This window comes from Siniperca chuatsi, linkage group LG5 (genome assembly GCF_020085105.1).
Source record: "Siniperca chuatsi isolate FFG_IHB_CAS linkage group LG5, ASM2008510v1, whole genome shotgun sequence".
Classification (NCBI taxonomy): domain Eukaryota; kingdom Metazoa; phylum Chordata; class Actinopteri; order Centrarchiformes; family Sinipercidae; genus Siniperca; species Siniperca chuatsi.
In genome coordinates this window covers 11,664,564-11,689,263 of record NC_058046.1, presented here as the reverse complement: position 1 = coordinate 11,689,263, position 24,700 = coordinate 11,664,564, and the positions used below count along the sequence as shown (strand labels likewise).

The following is a 24,700-nucleotide window of genomic DNA, read 5'->3' as shown; positions in this document are numbered from 1 at the left end:
ACATTTTGCTTAATATATTTTTTCTTCAGACAGAGAAGAATAGGGTCTCCATATACAACCATCTCTTGGAGTAAATGTAAAAGTAAATGCAGTGACATGTTATTATTATTATTATTATATTTCAATATAATTTTAAAAGAAACAGTGCTGACATAGTCTGTCTGCTCTCCATCTTTTTCGTTATCCAAATCAAGGTTTTTAGTATAGAGGGTGTTGTATACTGTACATATTGTAAAGCCCCTTGAGACAAATGTGTGATACTGCGCTGTATAAAAAAATGGACAAGAATTGACTTGACAGGGCAGTTTAAAGGAAAAATACAATGTAAAAGACTATGAAAACGTGGAGTAAATAGGCCTTTTTTCCATGCTCAGATCTAGTATTCTCAAATGTAAATATTGTAAAAACTACCTGGGTTACAGAGAAAAATGCACCCGTTAATGTGCACACATTAAACTCTTTCGTCTAAAATGACCTAATGTCTGGGAAACATAGTTACTCTTACTATAAAACTAAAATAAACCTCTGCAACTGAGGTTAACCTTACTGAAACACCACAAACTGAAACATCTGACCATGCCAAGAATAATAATTGATATTTTTCTTTTCCAAAGGTAAGCTGGAAGCTCTTGCCATTCTGCTACAGAAGCTTAGGACAGACAGCCGTCGTGTCCTCATCTTTACTCAGATGGTGAAGATGTTAGACATCCTGGAGGCCTTCCTAGATTACAGGCAGCTCACTTATGTGCGGGTTGATGAAAGCTTCACTCCCGACGAACGACAGGTAAAATCACCACCATTTAAATTGGTTCTGACAAGCCATACTTACAACAAGCGTCTTAGCTGAAATTAAATCAGCATTACCAACATCAAAATGTGCCATTGTGACACTGGAAACGATATGTATAATTAGTACAATAACTATTGTCATAGCGAGAGAGGGTATAACAGTTGGTAGGTTCTCTGTCTTTCCTTGTAATAACACTGTTTATCCTTTTGTCTTGCATATACACAGATCAACTGTTTACACCAATAATCATCAACAGCAAAGTCAAATGAAACCCAAGAATGGGTCACAAGTTACATAGATCAGTAACAACACTGTTGTATAAAGGGCCCTGTCATCCTTAAGTTTGTCTAGTCAGCATTAAACCACAAAAAAGCATAAATTGCCACTGTTCCATCAAACATGGACAGGTACATTCACCTGTTGACTTTAGATGGTAGTTTTTACCCTTTCATAGACATCCATACCTTTGTGTGCCTCCCTGTCTAACACCAGGCCTTCCCAGTGTCAGTGCAGAGTTCTGGCTCAACAAGGGGACAAACTGTGTTGCTCTCTTCCCTCCCTGCTGGATTCTGTTACTTCTGGGGCCTTAAGAAATGCAGACATTAGTGAAGATCACAGTCTGGGCTCATGGGTTTAAGTCTTTTCTATTTGCTGCTGCACACTGTTTCCAAGTGTAAAATGTTTCTACTCTGCCTGAACTGTCAAATTGAAATCTTAAATGCTTCTGTCCTGATTTTATCTAACCTATGGTATATTACGGAATCCCTCTTGTTTCTGGGTCAGATAATTAGAGCTGGTGTTGCCGTAAGAAAATAAAGATGCAGACAACTAATTGGCCACAGCAGTCACATCCAAATGGATAATAAAGATGAAACTTTAATGACCCTGTGGAGAATTTAAATAAATAGGGATGGGAAGGTATGTAGTTAGCTACAAACCACCGAGATAAGCAAAGAAAATACATGAAATAAGTGAAATTGTGTTGTTAGCAACTTCTTTCTTAGACTTTGTCCCAGTCTGTTCATGTGCTTGCTGTTGTGTCCCTGCAGGAGAATATGAAGAAGTTTAACAGGAACAGGAAGGTGTTCTGCAGCATCCTGACTAACCGCTGCTGCTCTGCAGTTGGGACTGTGTTTGATGCAGACACCATCATCTTCTATGACACAGACCTCAATCCCAGCATGGATGCCCGCACCCAGGAGTGGTGTGACAAAATAGGACGTTCCAAGGATATACACATATACAGGTGATATTATCACTACAGAGAAATCTGTTTTAGTTCTTTAGTTTTGTGTTCCTTAACACATCACTGGTAACTCTGGTAGATGTAACAAATTCAAGGACTTAGGTGCTACTTTTGGTTACTTTTTGTTTGTTCCATAGAAAAAGTGAATTCCCGCACACACTTATCATCTCTACATTGATTTATTTTGAAAAAGTTTGATGTTTTGGTCACGGAACATTAACTTTTTTTTCTTCTTTTTTTTTAAATAAATCAATACGGAGGTGATAAGTGTGTCTGGGAATTCACTTTTTTGGGGGGGATTTGATTCCCTGCACCACGAAAGAGACAAAGCAAGTGGTGTGCATGTTGCCTTCTACTCATCTTACTTGTTTGTTGTCCAGGTTGGAGAGTGGGAACTCCATTGAAGAGAAGCTGCTGAAGAACGGCACCAAGGACCTGATCAGAGAAGTGGCTGCCCAGGGTACTGACTACACATTGGCTTTCCTCACACAAGTAAGTTGAACTCACAAACTCTACACACCTCTATTATTTTTAATTGCTTAAAGCTACATTTATTCAAACTATGAAAGCCTTTTGTGTATGAATCAAAAGAGTTTTCATTTTCTCCACCTGTGGATCCAAGACCCATTACTGTACTTTAATTCAACCTGGGGCATACTGTATAGTAACTGACCTGATATTGTGTGTTTCTAGCGGACAATCCAGGATCTGTTTGAAGTGGAGGCAGGCTCAGGGGAGAAGGTGGAGGAGTTTGTGGTTCTTCACCAGGAACCTTCAGCCTCTGAAGCCATCTCTCCCAGAGTAGCTAGACCCTACATCCAGGCTCTCCACAGAATAAACCTGGATGCCCTGTCAAATGAGCAGCAACAGCAGGAGGAGGAGGAAGAGGTGGAGGAGGAGGATGAGGAGGAGGAGTTAGCAGGCAAGGAGTCAACAGGGGATGACCAGGAGTCAGAGAGCCAAGCTATAGAAGAGCCTGCTCAGAAGGAGGAGCTGAACGCAGTCATGGAACAGGTAGCTTAATTTTTTTATATATATATATATATATATACCACCATTGGGGTCAGTTGTCTTGCTGAGTTTATATTTGCATTTACTTATCCCTCAAACAGCTCACACCAATTGAAAGGTATGCCCTGCATTACCTGGAGTACCTCCACATCAGTGACAATGAAACTGCTCTCAAGGTAACTTAAACTGTAATGTAACCAAATATTTTTGTTCACTTATACAGATTGGAGGTATATGTTTACAGATTTCCTGTAGTATAGATGTGAAAGTCGGTCCATTCATCGACTAATCACTTCTGCTCTACTATGTTGGCATTTCAGTGTACTATTTGTCCTTTGATAAAGTTGACTGATTGACACGTGTTTTGTGTTTATTTTCCTCAGGAGCAGTTGGAGTGTTCTAAGAGAGGCTGGGAGCTGCAGCAGCTGCAGAAGCTGAAAGAGGAGGAGCAGCAGATAATGGAGGGAGATGAAGATCTCTTCACCTACACCAGAGAGGATGCCTACAACATGGTGGGTGACCACTGATCTCTTCTAATCAAACAAGAAGTGGTGTGTAGATTGTGTTGCACTGTTGTTGACATTAACCTTTTTTCTGCGTTTCAACAGGAGTATGTATTTGATGCAGAGGACGGCCATACAGAAATCATGCCGGTAAGACGCCCAATGTGATGTAATTGGGAAAAAAAATAATTATGTATAATATTGTTTGTGTCTAATAATATTCAGATTTCATTCATTCGTAACTAAGGATCTTGACCGTATCTGTAAATTTTTACACAAATCCTTTGGATCTTCCCTATTCGCTTTCTAATTACATTTATTTGTAATGAGGCACATCATAAAGTCCAGCTCTGTCCTCTGGATATGTTCTGACTCGTGATTTTCCAACACAGCTTTGGACTCCACCCACACCACCACAGGATGACAACGACATTTACATCGACTCTGTGATGATGCTGATGTATGACACAACACCCATGCCAGAGTCCAAGCTGCCTCCTATCTACGTCCGCAAGGAGCACAAGAGACTCAAGATGGACCCCTCAGGTGAGAGGAGATTTGTCATCAAGTCCTTCATTAACCCCTTTGTACAACAATATGTCAGTCCTGCACTGGCAGGACTGACATATTTTGTGTGTTTGTCCAGTAGCAGCCAGAAAGAAGAAGAAGGGCCACGGGGAGACGGTCATTCCTCCACGCTCCCTTTTCGAAAAGGCAAGTATGCTGAAAGTTCGCCGCGAGGGCAAAGACCAGAAAAAGAACTTCTCCCTCAAGCAGCAGGCGCCTTTTGCCAAGCCCCTACCCTCGCTGGTTAAACCTGCCATGGAGGCCGGCCAGGACAACCCAGAGTGGCTCATCAGTGAGGATTGGGCTCTGCTTCAGGTACTGGCTCCATTAATCGCTCCCATGATGATCTTTCTTTCCAAGCTACATTGATGGAAATGAATAATCTTGAATTGCATATCACTTAATGAAACAAGTTATTATATGTACATTCAATGTCCCAATATCATTGCTGTGTGTCTGACAGGCTGTAAAGCAGCTGCTGGAGTTGCCTCTGAACCTGACAATCGTGTCTCCCGCCCACACTCCTAACTGGGATCTGGTGAGCGATGTGGTGAACTCTTGCAGCCGCATCTACCGCTCGCCCAAACAGTGTCGTAACCGCTACGAGAATGTCATCATTCCCAGAGAAGAGGGCAAGGTAATGAACAAAAAGTCACCCTACTCTGCTGTAAAACTGGCTTACTTACCCTTGTACTTGTTTGTCTAAACTATGTCTCCAACGTTTTTCAGTTGGTGTATGAGGCAAACCCCAAGAAGAAAACCAAGAGCATATACAAGGTACCCCAGGGTCCCCGCGGATCCTTAAAAAGTCTTAAAATGTTTTTAAAAAGTCTTAAAATTTAGTTTTTGATATTCAAGGTCTAAAAATGTCTGGAATTGTAGGAGGGGAGACATTAAATTTCATCTGGGGCAGAATGAATGAGCATTTCTATTTTTTTTCTTCAGTTTTTATGTTTTATTTTACCGGTATTTTATATCTCACAACAATGACAATTTCCGCAACGTCTAATATCTATTTGTTTGTACGGTTTGTACGTTAAATAGGTAGCGTACACTCCACTTGGTAGGTTGCAGTAGTACACCTTGTGTACAGGCAGTGATCCGCATTTTAACCTAGAAGAACATGTTTATCCACCTTCCAATTTGGATCAGTGGTAAGCACGGATTTTTACTTGAAATCTAAAGCGCTATGCTAGTACTGAAAAAAGTACAAACGTTATGCCCATCGAGTCGTACGCTGCTACTGGTAGTTTGGCTGTACGTACTAGAGATGATTTGTCCACTGCAATTATGTCCGCTCTGCAGTGGTGGAATGTAACTAAGTACATTTACTTAGTAATGTACTTAGTACAAATTCGAGGTACTTCTACTTTACTTGAGTCTTTTCTTTTCATGCCACTTTCTACTTCTACGCCACTACATCTCAGCTTCAAATATTGTACTTTTTACTCCACTACATTTGTCTGACAGCTTTAGTTACTATTTACTTTTCAGATCCTGTCCATTGAAAACCATGTATCTCTAACTGTGGTGATTTTGAATCTGAATGTTTGTGATAAACTGAAGGATGAAGTGTTCCTTTATGGGTTGAGAAAATTCTCCTTCTTCTTAAGCTAAATAAACTATTTAAACCCCCCTTGGATCAGCTGGAAAACACATTGTCACAAAGCTGAAAACAGGGCTGTTTATCTGTGCTCATGAAAAGTTGACTTTATAGATACGTGGTTCTCACAAGACAGCAACACTACAAACATATGATGAAAGAATGCATTGCTTTGGATTAAACTATCTAACAGTATATAAAGTAGTTAAAATTAGCTTAACCTTAAACATCTACAGCAGTAAAATGCAACATACACATTAATGCAGCAGTAATATTAATCCAGAAACATCAGATATAATAGTAAAACACTGACAGGGAACATTTTACTGCACAATGAGTACTTTTACTTTTGATACTTTAAGTACATTTAGCTGATAATACTTACATACTTTAACTTAAGTAAGGTTTTGAATGCAGGACTTTTACTTGTAGTGGAGTATTTTCAGTGTGGTATTAGTACTTTTACTTAAAAGGGACAGTTCACTCCAAAATCAAAAATACATAATTTTCCTCTTATCTGTCGTGCTATTTACCCATCTAGATTGTTTTGGTGTGAGTTACCTCTGCCGTCTGCATTTTTTTAATATAATGGGACTATATGGCACTCGGCTTGTGGTGCTCAAAGCACAATTTTATTTTTTTATTTTTTGAAAAGCTTAAGAGCAATGTCTCTTTCCAGAAATCATGACCTGGTTACTCAAGATAATCCACAGACCTTGTTGTGAATAGTTTCATGTAGGAACAATTTTCTTTCTACTGTTCCTACATGAAGCCTTCAGCTACCATTCATCAGACTACCGCCATACAGTTTAATTTTCGTTAATGAGAAGGTAGTTATGTTAACTAATGTGCACTGAATATTTGAGTTATTCAAATTCAGTAAAACTCAAAAACAGTGTATACTGTAGTCTAGTTTGTTGATTTCTTTTTCCTGTGGTAATGGTATTATTTGTTCCTTTTTAGAGGTATTAAAAAGGTCTTAAAAGTCATTAAAGTTTTACTTTAAAACATGCAGATACCCTGTACCCTATCCTGGTCTTTGTATTTGATAAATGTTTCTTTGCCCTCGAATTCCTGCCTCACTTTTCTTCTGTGTTTCTGTGTATTGTGTGTGTGTGTGTGTGTGTGTGTGTGTGTGTGTGTGTGTGTGTGTGTGTGTCTGTACTTGCTCAGTCTAAGAACAGTCGTCCTCTAAGGACCTGCCAAATCTACACACAGGATGACAACGCCACTCACATTCAGCTCTACAATAGCCGCTTTGAAATCATGAAGATCATTGCCAGCAAGAGGAGCCCACCAATCAAACCACTGTAAGTACTGATGATTGTCTGTTAACAATGAATGCGTTAGTTTAATCAAGGAGAGACACCAAAACAGAAGATTTACAAAACTGAAAAAAAGCTTTTCATGACATGTAATGCACATCCTAAAAGTGTAAACAGTTTTGCATAACAGTGAGTTATTGAGTTATTGAGTATGATGTGATCTTTGGTTGATCTTGAAAATGTGCACTAATCATTGTTGTTTACACAAGAAACCCTATACATTTCAAGCAGTTATTTTCTTAAAATAATGAAATCAAATTCAGATGGGATATGTCCTTTTAATGTGTTAATTAAATTTATACTACTTACAGGCTCGGCATGAATCCATTCCAGAAGAATCCCAAGCATGCCTCGGTCTTGGCAGAAAGGTGTGTTTCAATGTTGGCATTTTTTGACTAAATCTTAAATCTAGAAATAAAGAAAAAACAATAACATCTGTTTTTCTTTTCTTCAGTGGGATCAGCTACGACAAACCCCTACCTCCCATTCAGGTGGCATCTCAACGTGCTGAAAGGATTGCCAAGGAGAAAAAGGTGATTGTTGGCAATATGTATATTTAAGCATGTGCTATGGCATGCTAAGAGTATGCAAGTCTTACTTCAACAAATGAAGATAACCTTTTGTTTGACTGATTGATTTGTGTGACACAGCTAATCAGAGAAATCTGCTGTTGTAGTCTTCACTTGGAGTGACAACCTGCATATTTGTGTTAGGTACAAGTTATTAGTAATAGTTGCCTATTCCTTTCAGACTGTGGTTCAGCTGTTCCATTCAAGTTCAGTTATGCTGGTATGTCCCAATATGACATGTACTGTCTGCAATGAAAGGATTGGATCTCCCCAAAGATCCAAGGCACACTGCTTTTTAAAGCACAAAAATTAAAAAGAAAGACTAAAAGATTAAAAAGAACACACATATCGACATGACCCTGGTATTCCTCAGTCAGTAGTGTAGATCAGGAGCACCTGCATTGTGTTTCACCGCTGCCAGATCCAAGTAGTGCTTGTTTTTCATCTTTACTCCCATGTTTGCATTTGTGATTTTGTGCATTGTGTGTGTGTGTGTGTGTGTGTGTTTGCAGGCCCTTGCAGAGCAGCAGAAGGCTCAGCAGTTGGCCCAGCAGCAGCAGGTTGGAGCTCCCCAGGCCCAGGCTGCACCCGGCCAGGCACAGGCTCCTGCTGCTGGCCAGGCTCAGGTCCCTCAGGCTGCTGCAGTGGCCGGAGCTGCTGCTGTGCCTAATGCAGCTGTTCTGGTGAGAATCAAAACATCCTCCACCAATATGCTTCTACATATAGTGAGATACAAAACAAGCCACTTTACCCAGTGAAGGCTCTCACACATTTCATGTTTTTCAGGCTGGGGCCATAAAAAATGCCACTGTGGGCACAACCATCCAGGCTGGTACGTTGACACACGTATGGTTCACATTACAGAGCTGTTGGTGTTACAGTAGTTCATTAATTTCTATTTTGTTTCTTCCAGCCACTGTAGGGGGGAATGTGATTGTGAACACAGTAGCTGGAGTCCCTCCAAGTCCCTTCCAGGCTAACAAACGCCTGGCATCTCCAGTCATATCAGGCACCTTGTCTGTGAGTCGTGTTCATTTATCACTGCTGTGCTGGCTTAACTCAGCCACCTACTGACTAACAGGAATTCATGACGCAAATACTCTTTGGATTGGCATGAAGCAGAATGCACACCCACTAGGCTTGTCGTGGTAGTCTGTGTTACACGGTGTTCGGGCATACACTGTTTACATTACTAGCCCACTGCCCCCACTGTTGTTTTGCTTTTGCTTTTTTTAGAAATAAAACCCATTTAGTTTATTTTCACTTATCAGCGTCCATGTTCATCAAATAAAAAAACTCAAATTTGTAAAATACTAAGCATGTTATCAATACTTTATAAGAGAGTAAGAGTGGCTGCTCTACACAACAGCAACAGTTTAGCGTATGTCATGCAAGAGAGCCAATAAAAACATGGAATGGTCAAAGTTGTCATATTGACATTTAAAGGTCCAGTGTGTAACATTTAGGAGGAGCTATTAGCCGAAATGGAATATAATATTTATAAGTATGTTTTCAGTAGTGTATGATCACCTGAAAATAAGAATCGTTGTGTGTTTTCTTTACCTTAGAATAAGCCCTTTTTATCTACATAGGGTGCCCTTCCACGGAGGTCGCCATGTTGAATCGCCATGTTTCTACATTAGCCTAGAACGGACAAACCGAGATTCGCGGTCACCGTAGTTTCTCCTACACGGTTGGGAGGGGAGGGTGAGGCGAGCAGTATTTAAATGGTTGCAAACTGCAATTTCACCACTAGATGCCACTAAATCCTACACACTGGACTTTTTAAGGTGTATTGGTTGATTCATAAAGTCAACTCATGCACTGAGTAACATGCAAAAAACATTCCACCTTAAAAATTGCCGGTAGCTGCCAGTAGCAGCAGTCTATAGCTAGCTAACGTTAACTAGTAAAGATTAAAAAAGCCAGCTTGTGCTGCATCCACAATTCTTGCAGGAAATTAGAGCTTGCGTAGCTACGTTTTCATAGCCTATTAGATGAGCCTGACCTCTGCGTGCACTGCAACTTTTCCTCAGAATGCATGTTTTGAATGTGGCTTCATTTTCTCAGCACAAGTATATTAAATAATTCAAAACCCAAACTCCTTTGGTTAATTCGCATATATTGCTTAATGCCACGCTAATTACAACCTACTACATCCATGGTATCGCCTAATACTACTTAGCAAGATGTTTGGCTGACTGCCGCGTAATATTCTTAACATGATGGAATTATTCATAAAGTCATTCTAACATTTGATCGTGTGGTCAGTTTTATTTGACTAATGTATGTAAACTTGCTACAGAAGGAACAGTGGGTACATAACCTTTGAAACGAGCCACAACTTTGCCATGCGCATGCATGGCGTAGGTATGCTCCAGAACAATAGCACTACACAACTGTAAACTTCGTCTGATGAAGGTGGCAACAACTCTAATCTACACACACACCTTCAAGCGCACCACAAGAGTGAGGCTACCAAAATGGGCCCCGCAGCACTACAGATATTAAGCGTCATCAACAAATATCGTTTCTTGTAAAATGTCTGATGTAATTGATAACACCGGTGTTGTCACGAGTTTATTAATTGGTGTAAACATTTCCTCACTGCAGCATCCCTAACACCCACTACACCCTGTAGATAGAATGATCATTTCAAGTGTTGCTTTTGCTCATTGTGTTGCTGTTATTGTTGTTGTTGGTCCAGCCTGCTGGTGCAGCTGGAGCCCAGGTGGTCCACGCACAACAAAGGGCTGTTACGGCTGCTGCTGCCCCTGCCGAAGTGGTCGCCATAGCAACAGGTCAGGGTGTTCGAGCCGTTAACCCAGTGACGGCGTCTGCAGTAGTTTCTACCACTCTGAGCCCGGTGCAGTCACAGACTCGCCCACTGGTCACTCAGGTCACACCAGGTACTTAACTGAACACAGCTTTTCTCTGATAAGACATCCCTCAAGTAGCCATCACTGTTTTACAGATCTGACATATCTGCTATCCTCCATCCAGCCGCAGGTATGCAGTTGCAACAAGGAAAGACTTTCACCCCAGCCCACCTGCAGATGCTCCGACAGCAACAGCTGCAGCAGCACCAACAACAGCAGCAGCAACAGCAGGCAGCTTCCCCACAGATCAAAGCCGTAGGCAAACCCCAGGTACACCACCAGCATCTTGAAACAATAACTACACAATAGCTACACAAAATGCAACAGTATGTGTCACTTTGAGAAATGTGAATCACTGCTTGTCTCTGTTGGATAAATCAGATATATTAGGAGCTGTAACTGAGATGTTAGTATGATTGCGGTGATGGCAGTATTTAAGATTTACCCAGTAAACAATATATAGAAACAGTGTAAGGGTTATAATAACAACATGTGTATAGGGCATTTGTCTTTAACTGGAAATCTGTGTGTTTACAGGAGTTGTTAAAGATGCACAAGCATAAGTTGCAGCTGCAGCAGCAGCAACAGCAGCAGCAGCAGCAGGTAGCTGCAGCAGTGGCAGCAGCAGCAGCTCAGGGCCAACAGGCTGCAGGGGCCCAGCAGGCCACCCAAGTGCAGCCTGCACAGGCTGCCCAAGCCAATCCCCAGCTAGCAGCTGTGGCAGCACCCAGACCTGGAGCCGTGCTGACCGGCACCACTGTGGCCAACCTGCAGGTGGCCAGACTGGTAAGATGGTGAAAAGGATCGTTTGATTATAATAAATACAGAATTCACAACACTTAGAAGAAGTTGTGGAAGTAATTGAGAAACCTTGCATTATAGGCCCTCACCAAATTAAATAAAAGACACTATTATTAACAATCTACTTACAGAAATAAATCTTAAGTTGTTGTTGTTGTTGTTGTTGATGTATAACAACATCAGAGGAAATGAGTAAGTGATGACAGACTTGTATATTTTTGTCCTCCTTTCATAGACTCGAGTGCCCACTCAGGGCCAGATTCAAGCCCAGGCAGGACAGACGGCCCAGGTGACCCTCACCAAGCCTCCTGTGGTCTCTGTGCCAGCTGTGGTCTCATCAGCTGGCGTCACTACACTGCCAGTCACTGTAGCAGGCATTAGTGTGGCTATTGGTCAGGCTCAGAAAACAGGTAAAGTTTATTGGATCTCTTTGACAGTGAACATTTTTTTAATGACTTGATTGTTGCTCCTCATGTCCGTGGGCTTTACAAGCTAATTAAAGGTCCAGTGTGTAGGATTTAGTCGTATCTTGCAACCATTTTGAATACCGCTTGCATCACCACCCCCCAAAGTTCCAATATGTTATTCTTTCTCCTCTCTGTCAGGTGGGCCTGTGCTGACGCAGTCCTTCCCCCAGATGCAGGTCCAGCAGCTGCTTCAGATGAAAAAGCAGCAGCAGGCGGCAGCAGTTCAGGCAGCAGCCGCAGCCCAGCAGAAAGCAGGGCAGCCGCAGCAAGGACAGGCCACTGTACAGCAGAAGGTAAACACAACACACCACACCAACAGACACTGGATTTTCACACATTAACTGATCATTTGTTAGGAGTTTGTTGTCCACAACTGAAGCAAGAAATACAGCATATACAAAGATTGTTGTACATGTACATTCAGTATTGTCAGGTGTGCTTACCACTGTGGCAGTGGAATTACTGTGTTAACTGTAGTTTTCTTAATTTCCTTAGATCGGCACCCAGCAGGTGACAGTGCAGGCAGCCCAGCCAGCCCAGCAGCAGCAGAAGGTGACCTACGCTGCCACCACCCAACTCCAACCAGGAATCAAGACCCAGTTCTTTACTACATCCATCGCCCAGGCTCAGAAACCCACTGGAGCCCAACAAATCCAGGTACATCATCAGTGGCAGTCACTACTGCAAAATAAATATTAGCAGATAAACATTGGGTTTGTCTATTGATATGAGATTTTCTTGTTTACTTCTCTTATCAGGTGGCTAAGCTCCCACAAATAGTGCAGCAGCAACCCACCGTGGCCAATATTCAACAAATCGTGTCTTCTCCTCAGCAGGTAAGGCTTTTAGGCTGAGCAGTGCTCCTGAATATAACTTCTGTGTAGCTGATCACTTGAACGCATGGTTAACTCTGTCCCTAAACTGTATCACAGACTTTTTAACTCCTTATAAGCCTCACATCCTCAGGCAGAGCCTTTACAGTCCAGGTTTAAGATTAAATCGTCACTGTGGGCTTTTGGCTGTAGAACTACCTGCCTGAGGAAAGTGTGCTAAGAATTATTGTTTTAACTCATCATTTTAACTACATGCTGCCTTTATGTCACATGTTTTATGATTTTATCTTTTTATAGTTTGTTCTAATGTAATGTCTTCATCAAGGCTAAAACAAGGCTATGACAGATACTTGATTTTTATTTTTCAAGATTTTTATGATTGATCAAGGGCTTTGTTAACTCTAAAAGCACCATAAAGCTTTTAAATGCAGTGGAATGGATCACATCAAACCTCCGAAAAAGGAAAAAGGTTTTGTTTGCGTTTTGCCCTTCAGATCCAGGCCCAGCCACAGACTGTGACTCTGACCCAGGCAGCCACGTCTGCTCCTGCTCAGGTGCAGATGATTCCTGCTGGGACAGCGACAGCCCAGGTAGTCCAGCAGAAGATCATCCAGCAGCAGGTGGTGACTGCAGCCACCTCACCCCAGATCCAGACGCCTCCTCCCCACAGCCCCGCCCAGCAGCCTGCGGCACCCTCTGCTGCTGAGTCCCCAGTGCAGCAGCCCGCTCAGCCCCAACAGCCCACCAAGGGTCAAGCTCGCCAGGGTGGTGTCAGGGCCAAAACTCCTGCCAAGCCCAGTGGGGGGAGCAGCTAGGAGATACACACTAATAAAACTGAATTTACCTAGTGTTTTCCTGCAGTACAGATGTGACAGTACTGAAGTTGTGCTGAAGCGTTCTTATGGATCCCACGGCAGCTAATGCCAGAGACAGACTTCCTGTCACATTGTTAACCACACCAAACCTTGACCTCACCTCAACCATCTCTAATCTTAACCTGATTATAAGTATTCAACATAACACATAAACATTTCAGCTCATATGAAACTATTTTGGCAGATCAATTACAGCGCTGCTGCCCATAATTCTGGTGGGATCCATAATTTTGCTTTACTGAGTCAACATTGTTACTTCTTTATTTGATTCCTGAAATGTGGAATGTTTCTTGAAATTACCACAACTTAAAAATGAGGACAGACACAACAGTCATGTCTTCAAAGTGATGATTATAACATTACTCAACAGATATGTGAGGCTGAGGCTTCTGGGTAATTCTGCATTGGGAAATAAGCTGTCCATTAGAATAAGTGTATTCGTAAATAGTCTCTTTTATGTCTAATTCCCTTGTTGTCTATAGATACTGAATAGAGAATAATGCACGTTCCTTTAGTCATTTGTTTTTTATTGCAGCAAATACACTGTAAACATGTACTTTAGTATTTTGTGTTTTCTCATAAATTGTCTTTTTTTTATTGATGTCAAGGAAAAAAACTGTAAATATCAATGAAAAACATTTGTACTTGTAAAGTAGTTGTGTTTTCATTGGGTTTTTTCAGCCTAATTGTAATAAAGTGTTTTGTTTTTATACACAAATTCATCTTTTTTCCTTTGATTTTTTTTCATTAAATCCGTTGTGAGTACTTGGAAATCTTGAGAATTCTTATAACACATTCCCTGGTTTGTTACAGCACTGGCAATCCTGTTTTTTGCAGCCTAGTATTTGTAGCCTCAACACTGAGCTGGAATGAACAGTGAGCTGGGACTTTATTGGTTGTTCTAACACAATCTGCAGGTTGTAATCTTTTGAGTGATGAGTGGTACTGTATTAATAGCTATTCTTTTAAAATTAAAAAAAGTCCTGGGGGCAGGCAGGATCTGGGCCAGTAGGTTACAGCTGGACAAAAACGCCTGACAAAACAGATATTGGCATCAAAGGCTGCTGTAGATCTTCAGTAAGAGTTTTAGTTTGGCATGCAGTTGATCTTGCATTTTAGGCGTCTTGCCTTTGGACAGTCTGAGGATGGCATCGGAGACTAGAAAGCCCATCTCAGCACTCTGCTTGGCTGGCTGCTGACTTTAGTCCTTGCCCTTTGCAAACTCACTTTCTAAATCAGGGAAATGAGAACATCTCTCTAATGCACTCATTTTAAAAACCTTTTCCTTGAATGGGATGCAGATTTGTATTTGTCCACAGGGGGGCACTGTTGTATCTGTTGTATCCTGCACAATCTCTGAAGAAGGTCCATTACTACTCTGAATTTTCCAGCTCATTGAAATTTCCCATCTGCTCCTCAGTGCATACCCTGCGTCTCTTCTATCCACTGGCACTCGGTGGCCAGTCCACATTCACCACTAAACAAGTGAGACAAGGGAGGTGAGGTGGAAGAGAGGGCTGAGAGATGAACAGATGGGCAAAACTGGTTCTTTTGGCGTGGACATCACTCCATCCATGTGCTCTCTTATTTATACTTAGAAAAACTATCCATTGTAAACAGGAGTTATGGATGGAGTATTTTTTTTCCCCGTGTGACATGAAGGTCAAAAACAAGAAGTACTAAAATGGTCCTGTACATTTATTAAAGCTGGAGGGAGGAACAGCTTGAGAACATAGGAGCTGTCATGGTGCGGTTAAGGGGAGTAGATGAATCATACCATTTCAATTCATACATCTCATCACTAGCTTCACACCTCTCTGTGAATGTGTGCACATTGCATTTGATGGAAAGAGCTACAGAAAAAAAGGAAATGTAAACACTTGTGTTCTCCCCTTCTGCTTTTATTCCCCTTTTATTCAAATGTCAGTTTACAGCAAATATGGTTGAGTGTAAGTGCACCTTTTACACACAAGTGTAAACATGCAAACGCACAGTGCTTCCATTTTGATTTTAAACCAGAGGAACAACACAAGATCTGTGATCCAGGAACTGAGAGTGAGACGTTTAAAGTTGGAAGTTCAGTGCGTAGAAAGCCCCCATGGCAGCACTTTGGAGTGCAGACTTGTATTTTGATATCTTTATTTCCATTGAAAAAGTCATGCATTAGAAGGGGTGCAGGGGAAGCAGTGCGGGGTAAGGGCTGCTGAGGCTGCCAGAGTCTGTTTCATCTTTCTGCTCAGACACCAGCCTTCCCACCATGTGAGTGTTTACCTCAGGAGGGTCTTTAAAGCCTCTGAACGGTGTCAAATGTGTGAGCCAGGGATGAAGGCTGCTGTTTCACTGTTTTCCTCCATTTGCACAGAGCCGTGAACAAGAGCTCCCTAAGCATGTCGGAAAGCAGAGGAGCCCTGTGAATGACAGCCTCTGGAAACAGAAATGATTCAATAATTACGTGTGTTGACACGACAACAGTGAAGAGATCAACACGGCGAGGGCTTTGTTGTTGCCTTAGAGACAAGCAAGGCTGAAGGCAACAGATGCAGGGGGGGGGCATCCAGGTACAAAGGAGCCCTTGGAGGTTTGTCTTGTCAGGGCTCAGCCCTGCTGTACCCTGCAGATGATAAAGGCCAAATACTCTGTCTATCATTCTCTCCACACTCTCTAATGTCCTGGCCAGGCACTGATCACACAGCCCAGGGGGCTCCCTGCTAATGATGTTCCTCCAATGATGCTGATGATCACCGCTATTGGAAAAGAAACAGGCCATCTATACTGAAAGGTTGCCATGGCAACCCACTGCGACCCCTTTAGAGCAAATTACAGGGCTGATGGAACAATGGTTTATGTAGCACACACAGCCAATACAGCTTTTCAGTCATGCCTCAGTTCAGTTTCTCTTTGAATAAATAAATCACACTAAATAAACTGTTATTTAGCATTAGGAGCAAAAAGTAAATTTCATACTTTGCTGTCCTAAGGCTGCTGATGTGGCCTAAAGCAAGGCGTTTAACCCTCAGTCACAAAAATGGCTACAGCAGCTTTTGAATGATACTGAGATGCTACCTTTCTGATCCATACTAAACAGATGAAAGGTAAGGTGTCCCTCCACCTATAACGAGATGAATTTGCTCTGTTTAGTCATCTGCCTGCGCTCTTTAAGTCTCCTACAAGTGGTCAGACTCCTCAGGCCAATACAGGACAGGCCTATTACTCTAAATGATGAGTCACAGGTCTGCTGGCAGATTTCACTGAATTGTAGGGGATGATGGGGGTGTATGTGTGCCAGTGGTAATTGCTCTGCATTCAAAATGAGGTGAGAGAGCACTGGAGCTGACACGCTCCACTTCCCTCAACATAGTGATAGGAAGTGTCATTCAGCACTTCGAAAACGTACCGCCGAGATCTATAATATACGTCTGCCACTCTCTGCTCCCACCTCCCACTCATTTTCTCGGAATCTCTCTCCCTGTCTTCCTCGTCTTCTCTTTCTTCCCTGCTCGCCTCTTCCTCTCTCCCTGCTTCTGTCAGCTCACTACGCTCGGCTTCTCTCATCTTCCACGCAAAGGTCTTGTGGTATGACAGTCATGTAAGCGAGTGGCTGTGAACCACAAAGGGGATCTCTGTCTTCTCTCTGAGTCTTGGCGATAACCTTGGCTGAGGTGCGGCCCTGCTCTGCCTGCCAGCACTGGCCTCAACACGCAAGCCCCTCCTCCTGTGTCTTGTATGTGCTTTGTGAAATATTTGGATTTATTTATTTTATTTGAAAAGGGACCATGTACAATATTTAACATAAATGTTAATGATGTATTAACCCAGAGTTAGCTTAAAGCTAATTTTCATCTGCAGTCCCTTGGCAAGTCACAATTAAAACATCCACACAGTGATAGAACAGCAATAAACAAACTAGGCAAACAAAAGACAAGGCACGTAATACAAAGTTAAACAGAGTAGTAGCCTACATCACACACACACACACACACACACACACACCATGTCAGCAACACTTATATGTTAGACAAGGAAATTTGTATACAAAACAAAATTAATAAAATGAAAAGTCAATAGTCACTGATAGATGCTCTTTAATGAGGCAAGGGAAGAAAGCCAAGTCTCCCAACCTGAATCGCACTCCTCAGTTATAGTTTCTCATTTCCAGGTGCACGCCAAATTCAGTCATCTACTGTAATTAAATCTATCCACTATCCTGGGTTGGAGCATAAATCATAATCTCCTCTTCAGTACTCATGATGTGTTACAGTCTTAGGCTGTCACTTCTTGTATATTGTGGTGTACTTTTAGATTTTTATGAACAATGACCTGAATTTGGCAAACAGCCACTAATACTGAGAAAAATGAGTCATATTACAACATACATATTAAAGCGACACTCCAGCAGTTCAGTATTGCACTTCTAAAAAGTTGGGGGGCTTGTGAGATCTGTCTGTTTGACAGATTAAAACAAGGATGGGCAAAATTGAAGCAGCAGAGGCAAAGATATCCTTAATTTCAGTCCCAAGTCAAAAACACTGGATTCTACATTTCCCATAATGCAGCTCAATAGCATCTTTCATCAGACCTTTCAAACTCAGTGGCCCCTGTTTGTAGCACAGGATTTCTTTAAATACTAAGAGTCTACAGCCATGCTAGGGCTCTGTGAGGCTGCTCAGAGGTGCCTTGAGCAGGTATAATAATTTAGCATGTTAGCATGCTAACATTTGCTAATTAGCAGTAAATACAAAGTACAGCTGAAGCTGATGGGAATGTGATAAGTTCTGCAGGGATTCGGTCATGAAAGTATTGGACAATTGGACATTGGCAATCCATCTAATAGTTGTCAAAACATTTCATTAAAAAACAAAAATTTTACCTCCTGGTGGCGATAGAGGAAAAGAAGGTCAGAGGATCACCAAAGTCAGGAGGATTCATCCTCAGAGGACCATGAATGTCTCAACAAAATGTCATGGCAATCCATCAAATTGTTGTTTTTTAGCAACGCTGCTAACATGGCTAAGAAAAATTTAATCTCTAGCCATACCCAAGTTAACCCTGATGACATCATTATTTTACCTGGGTTATTTTCACAGACTTTATATAGAAGAAGAAGACATTATAGTGCTATTTGTGCAGGCTGTGTAGTACTAACTAAAATTGGCTTAAAGGTGTCAGGCAGAACGGTTGCTGCTGCATGGCAGCCAGACTGAAGAGAAGACAAGCTCCTTTTCTTCTTCTTGGCTGCTATAGAGCAAAAACCAAAGTGGCTAATGTTTAAACCACCCAACTCACTCAGTGAAACCACAGCGCAGAGCCTAGTGGTCTGGGATGGGGGGACAAAATGGAATATAGAATGGTGTTTAGGGGGATGGGTGTCTGTTAGAGGGGAGAAGATGTAAAAAACATGGAAGAGTCCCGCTCCACCCACTCTGCCACACACACACATACACCCCCACCCCCTTCCATCATTCCACCAAGCCCCCACCCCCTAAACAAACTCACACACATGCTGAAAGATGAATGTCCAACAAATGGAGGCAAGAGGTGAGTGAGGGCTACGTATGAGAGGTGTATTGTGCAGCCGGGGCCTCCATCCCCCCTTCGGAGGCCAGTAATCAAGGGGGCCCAGTCGGCGGGGCCAGGGGGGTCGGGGGTCGAATGGGGCAGTGGCGGCTGAGGAGGAGGCAGTAGCTGTCTCACTAGGATGTTATTTATTGGCCTACTTTGAATCTCCTGCTGCCTCCTGCACTCCCTGTCACTCCCATTGATCTTGTCCTGATCCGCCCCACGGATGGCTCTGCAGACTTTCCTCCTCCTCCTCCACCTCCATTTCCTCCTCTCTTCCTCTCATGATGTACATTGTGTAAAAAGCCTTCTGCTCCTGGCGTGATGTCCAGAGGGAACTGAGAAAGTGCTTTAGCCTCACTTTAGCCCATTTGTCTACATGCAGTGTATTGTATATGTTTATGGCATTAAAGGTGAGTCATTGTTTACATACCATGCATGGCCACTAGCTTTGTCATGGGATAAGCTGCATTTATGTCAGTGTGTGTCAAATAAAAATGTGGGTGTAGGTTCATAAGTCAGGACTTGTTATTGCTTATGGTGGGCTGCAATAGTGGTATCTAACATTGTGGCAAAAAAATGCAAATATGGGGTGACGTAAGGTGCCAAGCACGAACCCAATGTCCCCAGTACCAGACATTTGTTGCATGACTTCCTCATCTCTCTCTCTCTCTCTCTCTCTCTCTCTCTCTCTCTCTCTCACTCTCCCATCTCGATGTAAAATCTCTAAAACAGGTTTAAATTCCCCCCATAACATACTTATATATATGTTAATTGCTGTGCACAACTAAAAATGAACAAGCCACAAGTAAAGAGCCAGGCATGTCGTACCACAGGACAAATCAGTTTTGCAGGTGTTGAATTTTTAGCAACAAATCTCTACATGCCTTTTTGTAAAAGCAGTATTTATTTAAGAAGATTGATCCATATGGTTAAATGTATGAATGCAAGTCTGTTTTAAACACCATGGCTTAATTTCATCGTTAATTAAAAGGAGACCCGATGGAAGCATAGACATCGCGTGAAATCACCTCTGCCACTCTGGGCTTGGTGCTGTGGCCGGGCATGTCAGTGTTTGTAAGCTAACGAGCAGTTTGCTCCATTGCAAACATTGTGTAAATAAGCAACCTACCACTTTCTCCAACAATTTATGTGACTTTGTGCCAAACAGCACTTGGTTTTTGTTTGTATCTATAATCTTGGAGACAAGGGACATACAAAAGAGAGATCCATAAAGCTACAATAATAATCTTCTCCTCCACACACATTTTCTCACAGTTGATAAATACTGACGTTAGCTTGCAAGCGTTGTTGACACGGCCACAGCAACAAGGGAGAAGTGGTGGAGGCGATGTCAAACAATTTGTTTGCTTCCCATAGGTCTTCACTGTGTGGCTGTACTGGTGCTTTGAGCTAAATCCTAACATCGGCATGCTAACATGCTCACAATGACGATGCTAACATGCTGATGTTTAGCAAGTGTAATGTTTATCATGTTCACCATGTTAGCTTAGCATGTTAGTATACTAACATTTGCTAATCAGCACTAGATGAAAAGTCAGGGGATCACCAGAGTCCTTAGGATATATCCTCTGGGAATTATGAATGTCTGTACAAAAGTTTGTACCAATTCATCAATTGTATGTAGAGTTATTTACAGGATACGTGAAAACCTGCTGGTGGTGCTAGATGAAAAGTCAGGGAATCACCAAAGTCAGTAGGATTCATCCTCTGGGAACAATGAATGTCATGGTAATCAAAATTGTTGAGATATTTCAGTCTGGACCAAAGTGGTGAACTGACCAACCGATCAATGTTGCCATTATTACAGCCATGCCATTAGTGTGGCTAAAAACCACACTCAGAAACTCACAGTATAGTCTGAGTACAACCAACAAACCACGGTGGAACTTAGGGGTTGGCCTGCTGACAAGTATCATCTTTATACCTCTCTACATCCTACCAGGTTCTTGATATCCATTTATTTTTTAATACATATTCAGTTGAACAAGTGATATGTACTGTCAAATTTTGGACATCTGAATTATGTGCATCTTGTTAGGAAAGAGTAGGACACAGCTGGGCTGTACAGCTCTTCCAGGAACTTTCCCACCTCCAGTGTGACAGTTTGAACAAGGTTCAAATTGCTTCAATGGGCATTAGGTGTTCAGTACAGAATTGCTAACAAGTGCACTTAATGTCATTACCTTTATCATACTATATCCTGCACACAAACATAGAGATCCAAGTAGATTGCCTCAGTGTGGTTTATCTTTGTTCTGTCTGAACGTGCTTGGTACATGATAGATCTTTTTTGTGGAATGCTGGGCAACGTCTGGAATGTGCCAACCATGATAGGAAACATGTGTGTTAGACGAGGAGGCTGGTTGGGATGGGAGATAATGGGATTCACTGTCACATGTATGCCTGGGGGGCCTGCTGTCAGACATCTCAGTTACAACACATGGATCATACAAGTCAGCTGCCTTTGCTCCATAAACCACCCCAACCCCCTTTGCAGTGTGCACTCTGTGTAAATGTCACAGGGTGCGTGAGGGGCCTCACTTATACAGTACAGCTACCCCCAACATGCATGCTCCAAATACACACATTCCAGCCACAAATACTGGTGAAATACAACATTGAGTCAATATCTACTTGTTTAATTGGCATGAAATTTTGTGCAGCCATTCATGATTCCCAGAGGATGTATCCTGATGATTTTGGTGATTCCCTGGCTTTTCTTCTAGTGCTACAGTGAGGTTGACATTTTTGTTTAGTTTTTTAAATGTCTTGGCAACTATTGAATGGAATACCATGATATTTGGTAGACACATTCATGCTCCCCTCAGGATGAATTGTAATAACTTTGGTGATCACTCAACTCTAACTTTTTAATTCATCCAACACTTTTGTTTATGACCAAACACCTGCAAAACTAATGACATTCCCATAAGCCTCAGTTGTATTTTGAGTTTAGTGCTAATTATCAAACATTAACATGTTAACACGCTACTAACTAAGATGCTGTACATGATAAACATTATAGCCTACCTGCTAAACATCAGCATGTTAGCATTGTTATTGCCGATATTAGCATTTTGCTTAAAGCACTACTGTGACTAAGTGCAGCCTGACAGAGCTGCTCGGCTAGTAGCTAGCATAGCATAGGGTCTTGTTTAGTTACTGTGCTACATTAAGCATTAATTACAAGCAATCATGACCATTATATCCTCACGTCTGCAGCTCCTACTCATGTAACTACTACTGTAAATTCCTGTGTATTATTTGCAAATCAATACACATTCACCTCACTGCAGAGGGCCTTTGGGGTTTCTGTGTTTGGTATTATAGCTGATCCATAATGTACTCGATCACCCATGGCTGTTGTGTGGCAGAGGCAGAGTCTGCATTGTTATGTGCGGGAGCTGCTGCGGTGCCCACAACTTCCAGCCTGCGAGCATGTCGATAACGAGCAGCAGCCTCTCTGACAGAATCGTTTACTGCCTGGAGGGCATGGAGACGAAAGTGGAGTGTGCATGCCTGCCTTTAACCTACTTAAGCCTCACGCTGCACAAATGGCAGTGTTGATATGCAACATGAGATGTCCTGGTGGATTCCTGCCTGCAAGTAGACTGACCAGAATAAATGTGTTAGATTAATGCCAGAGGAAGTACTGATGGTGTTACTGTGCGTGTGGGTGTGTTTGCTTTATTCATTGCTTATGTCAGAATGTGATATTAGAGGCACAATACTTAGCAAGTGTATCTTATTGCAAATTACACAATCTTAGGATGTTTAGTCCAGAATAGTGGTCAAAATGATGATCCAGATCGAGTCTTCTCTCAGTTTATACAGCAGTGTAATGTAAAAATGTGCAGGTATGAGAAAGAGAAAGAGAGCCTGGGTGTGTGCTCCTGCTGTCAGTTAAGGAGCTATAGCATAGTTTCAGTGACTCGACTTGGCTCCTTAATTCTATTTGCCTCTCAGGGGAACCTCCCCCAAACCTCTCACACACATTTTTAGAGAGCTTTGTTGGGGGGGGGGGGGCACTCCCAGCTCCCACTGAGTCTGGACAAGACACATAAATCACACACACACACGGACACACACACAAGTACTACTATGTCATGTCTTCTTTCCCCTTAAATGTTGGAAGGGCTTAAAGTAAAGAAGGAGAAGATGGGGAGACAGAAGAAGGAAGAGGAAGAGTATGGGGAGGGGTGACTTACTTAGTTTGCACATTCTTAAACTCATATTTGTACTTTTATTATTATTATTTAGGGCTTTTTTATGTGCAGTTTGCATGTTCTCCCTGTGTCTATGTGGGTTTTCGTCCAGGTGCTTTGTTTCCTCTCACATTCCAATGACATGCAGGTTGACACCCACATACATATCATCATATTAGTGCCTTAACAATTAGTCAATTAATTGATTAGTCTATTAGTTGATCAACAGAAAATTAATCGGCAACAATTTTGATAATCAAGTAATCATTAAAGACCTTAATCGAGAAAATATGCCAAGCATTCTCTCTTGCCAACTTTTCCCTTTTCTCTAGATTTTATCATTGTAAGCGAAATATGTTTGGGTTTTGGTCAGACAAAACCAGCTATTTGAAGCCATCACCTTGGGCTTCTGGGACATCGTGTAGTGCATTTTTCATGATTTTCTGACTTTTGATAGACAAAACAATTAATCGATCAATCAAAAATGGATTAATCAATAATAAAAATAATTCTATCACATGTAATAGAACCTTTTCCGCCTTTGCTGGTAGGTTATTGTTATCACAATATAGTAAATAGTCTAATGCAAAGTTAATAAAACCAAACAGTTCCTCTATTTAATAACAGAATTATGCCTTTCAAAGTTTCATTAATGGATTTTTGGCCACAAGGGGGCAAAAAGACATCAAAACAAGCTGACACAGCCTCTACCATATTCCCGGCTTATAAAGTTATTACGGTCATATTAGCCAACAATTGCTTATTTACACATCCAGCAATATCATCCCATTTGAATAATTTTTGAGTCCACCTGATGAATGTAAGTCCAATATTTTCTCTCCTTTTATTTGAGAAGAATATCTGTCTCTTTTGCTGCTCAATATTCCACTCTATTCACCAACTAGTTACTGATTTTGCCTGATTTCTGCTGTTTGGCACTGGGTAGGTAGCATACAGAGGTTTTTCGCTAAAAAGAGCTGTCTTCTACTGCTCAAAACGATGCTGATGAGAGCTGTGAGACAGAACCACACAATGTGCCATAAGCTAATGGAGGCTAAAAAGCTTTATAGAGCTGTAACTCAAGTTTGTTTAGATATCATGTAAAATAATACTCACCACTCAATGACAAATATGGGCTAATTCATAATTAATCCGTCATAGCGTGACTGAGCCATATCAGCCACAGACAGAGAGAGAGCCTTTTTTCTGTTTCATCCAGTCTGGTTTGTTTTTGTGGCTGACTCAGTAGAAAAAGCTTCATGAAAGTATGTGGTCAGGAGGGGCAGTAAGGTTTTTCACTGCTGATAGACAGGTGGATACTCAGATTTGATGCTCAGGAAAAAATATGAGAGGACACAAAACAGAATGTAGGCTATTCCAAATCTTCTGACCTTCATTGCTCGTGCTGGCAGGCGGGTGGGGACAGGGATGGACGGAGTGGATGGA

General features: G+C 41.8%; 1 protein-coding gene across 8 annotated transcripts in view; it reads left to right on the top strand.

Annotated features, from left to right (window-relative positions):
• The window catches only part of ep400 (E1A binding protein p400), a 35,055-nt gene extending 20,868 nt beyond the window's left edge, over positions 1-14,187 (top strand). For 6 of the 8 annotated variants that reach the window (XM_044195562.1, XM_044195563.1, XM_044195565.1 and 3 more), the window contains 25 exons: positions 615-784; positions 1,840-2,036; positions 2,417-2,528; positions 2,730-3,050; positions 3,149-3,223; positions 3,431-3,559; positions 3,656-3,700; positions 3,943-4,096; positions 4,197-4,432; positions 4,581-4,754; positions 4,847-4,894; positions 6,894-7,030; positions 7,357-7,413; positions 7,500-7,578; positions 8,127-8,297; positions 8,401-8,446; positions 8,528-8,634; positions 10,322-10,523; positions 10,618-10,763; positions 11,031-11,279; positions 11,530-11,704; positions 11,900-12,054; positions 12,257-12,418; positions 12,520-12,597; positions 13,089-14,187. In XM_044195562.1, coding sequence (XP_044051497.1) covers positions 615-784; positions 1,840-2,036; positions 2,417-2,528; positions 2,730-3,050; positions 3,149-3,223; positions 3,431-3,559; positions 3,656-3,700; positions 3,943-4,096; positions 4,197-4,432; positions 4,581-4,754; positions 4,847-4,894; positions 6,894-7,030; positions 7,357-7,413; positions 7,500-7,578; positions 8,127-8,297; positions 8,401-8,446; positions 8,528-8,634; positions 10,322-10,523; positions 10,618-10,763; positions 11,031-11,279; positions 11,530-11,704; positions 11,900-12,054; positions 12,257-12,418; positions 12,520-12,597; positions 13,089-13,409 — 3,746 coding nt within the window. In that variant the 3' untranslated portion in view covers positions 13,410-14,187. The remainder of the gene's footprint in view (positions 1-614; positions 785-1,839; positions 2,037-2,416; positions 2,529-2,729; positions 3,051-3,148; positions 3,224-3,430; positions 3,560-3,655; positions 3,701-3,942; positions 4,097-4,196; positions 4,433-4,580; positions 4,755-4,846; positions 4,895-6,893; positions 7,031-7,356; positions 7,414-7,499; positions 7,579-8,126; positions 8,298-8,400; positions 8,447-8,527; positions 8,635-10,321; positions 10,524-10,617; positions 10,764-11,030; positions 11,280-11,529; positions 11,705-11,899; positions 12,055-12,256; positions 12,419-12,519; positions 12,598-13,088) is intronic. The other 2 variants (XM_044195564.1, XM_044195559.1) reach the window with 1 other exon arrangement.
• The last annotated feature ends 10,513 nt before the right edge of the window (positions 14,188-24,700 follow it).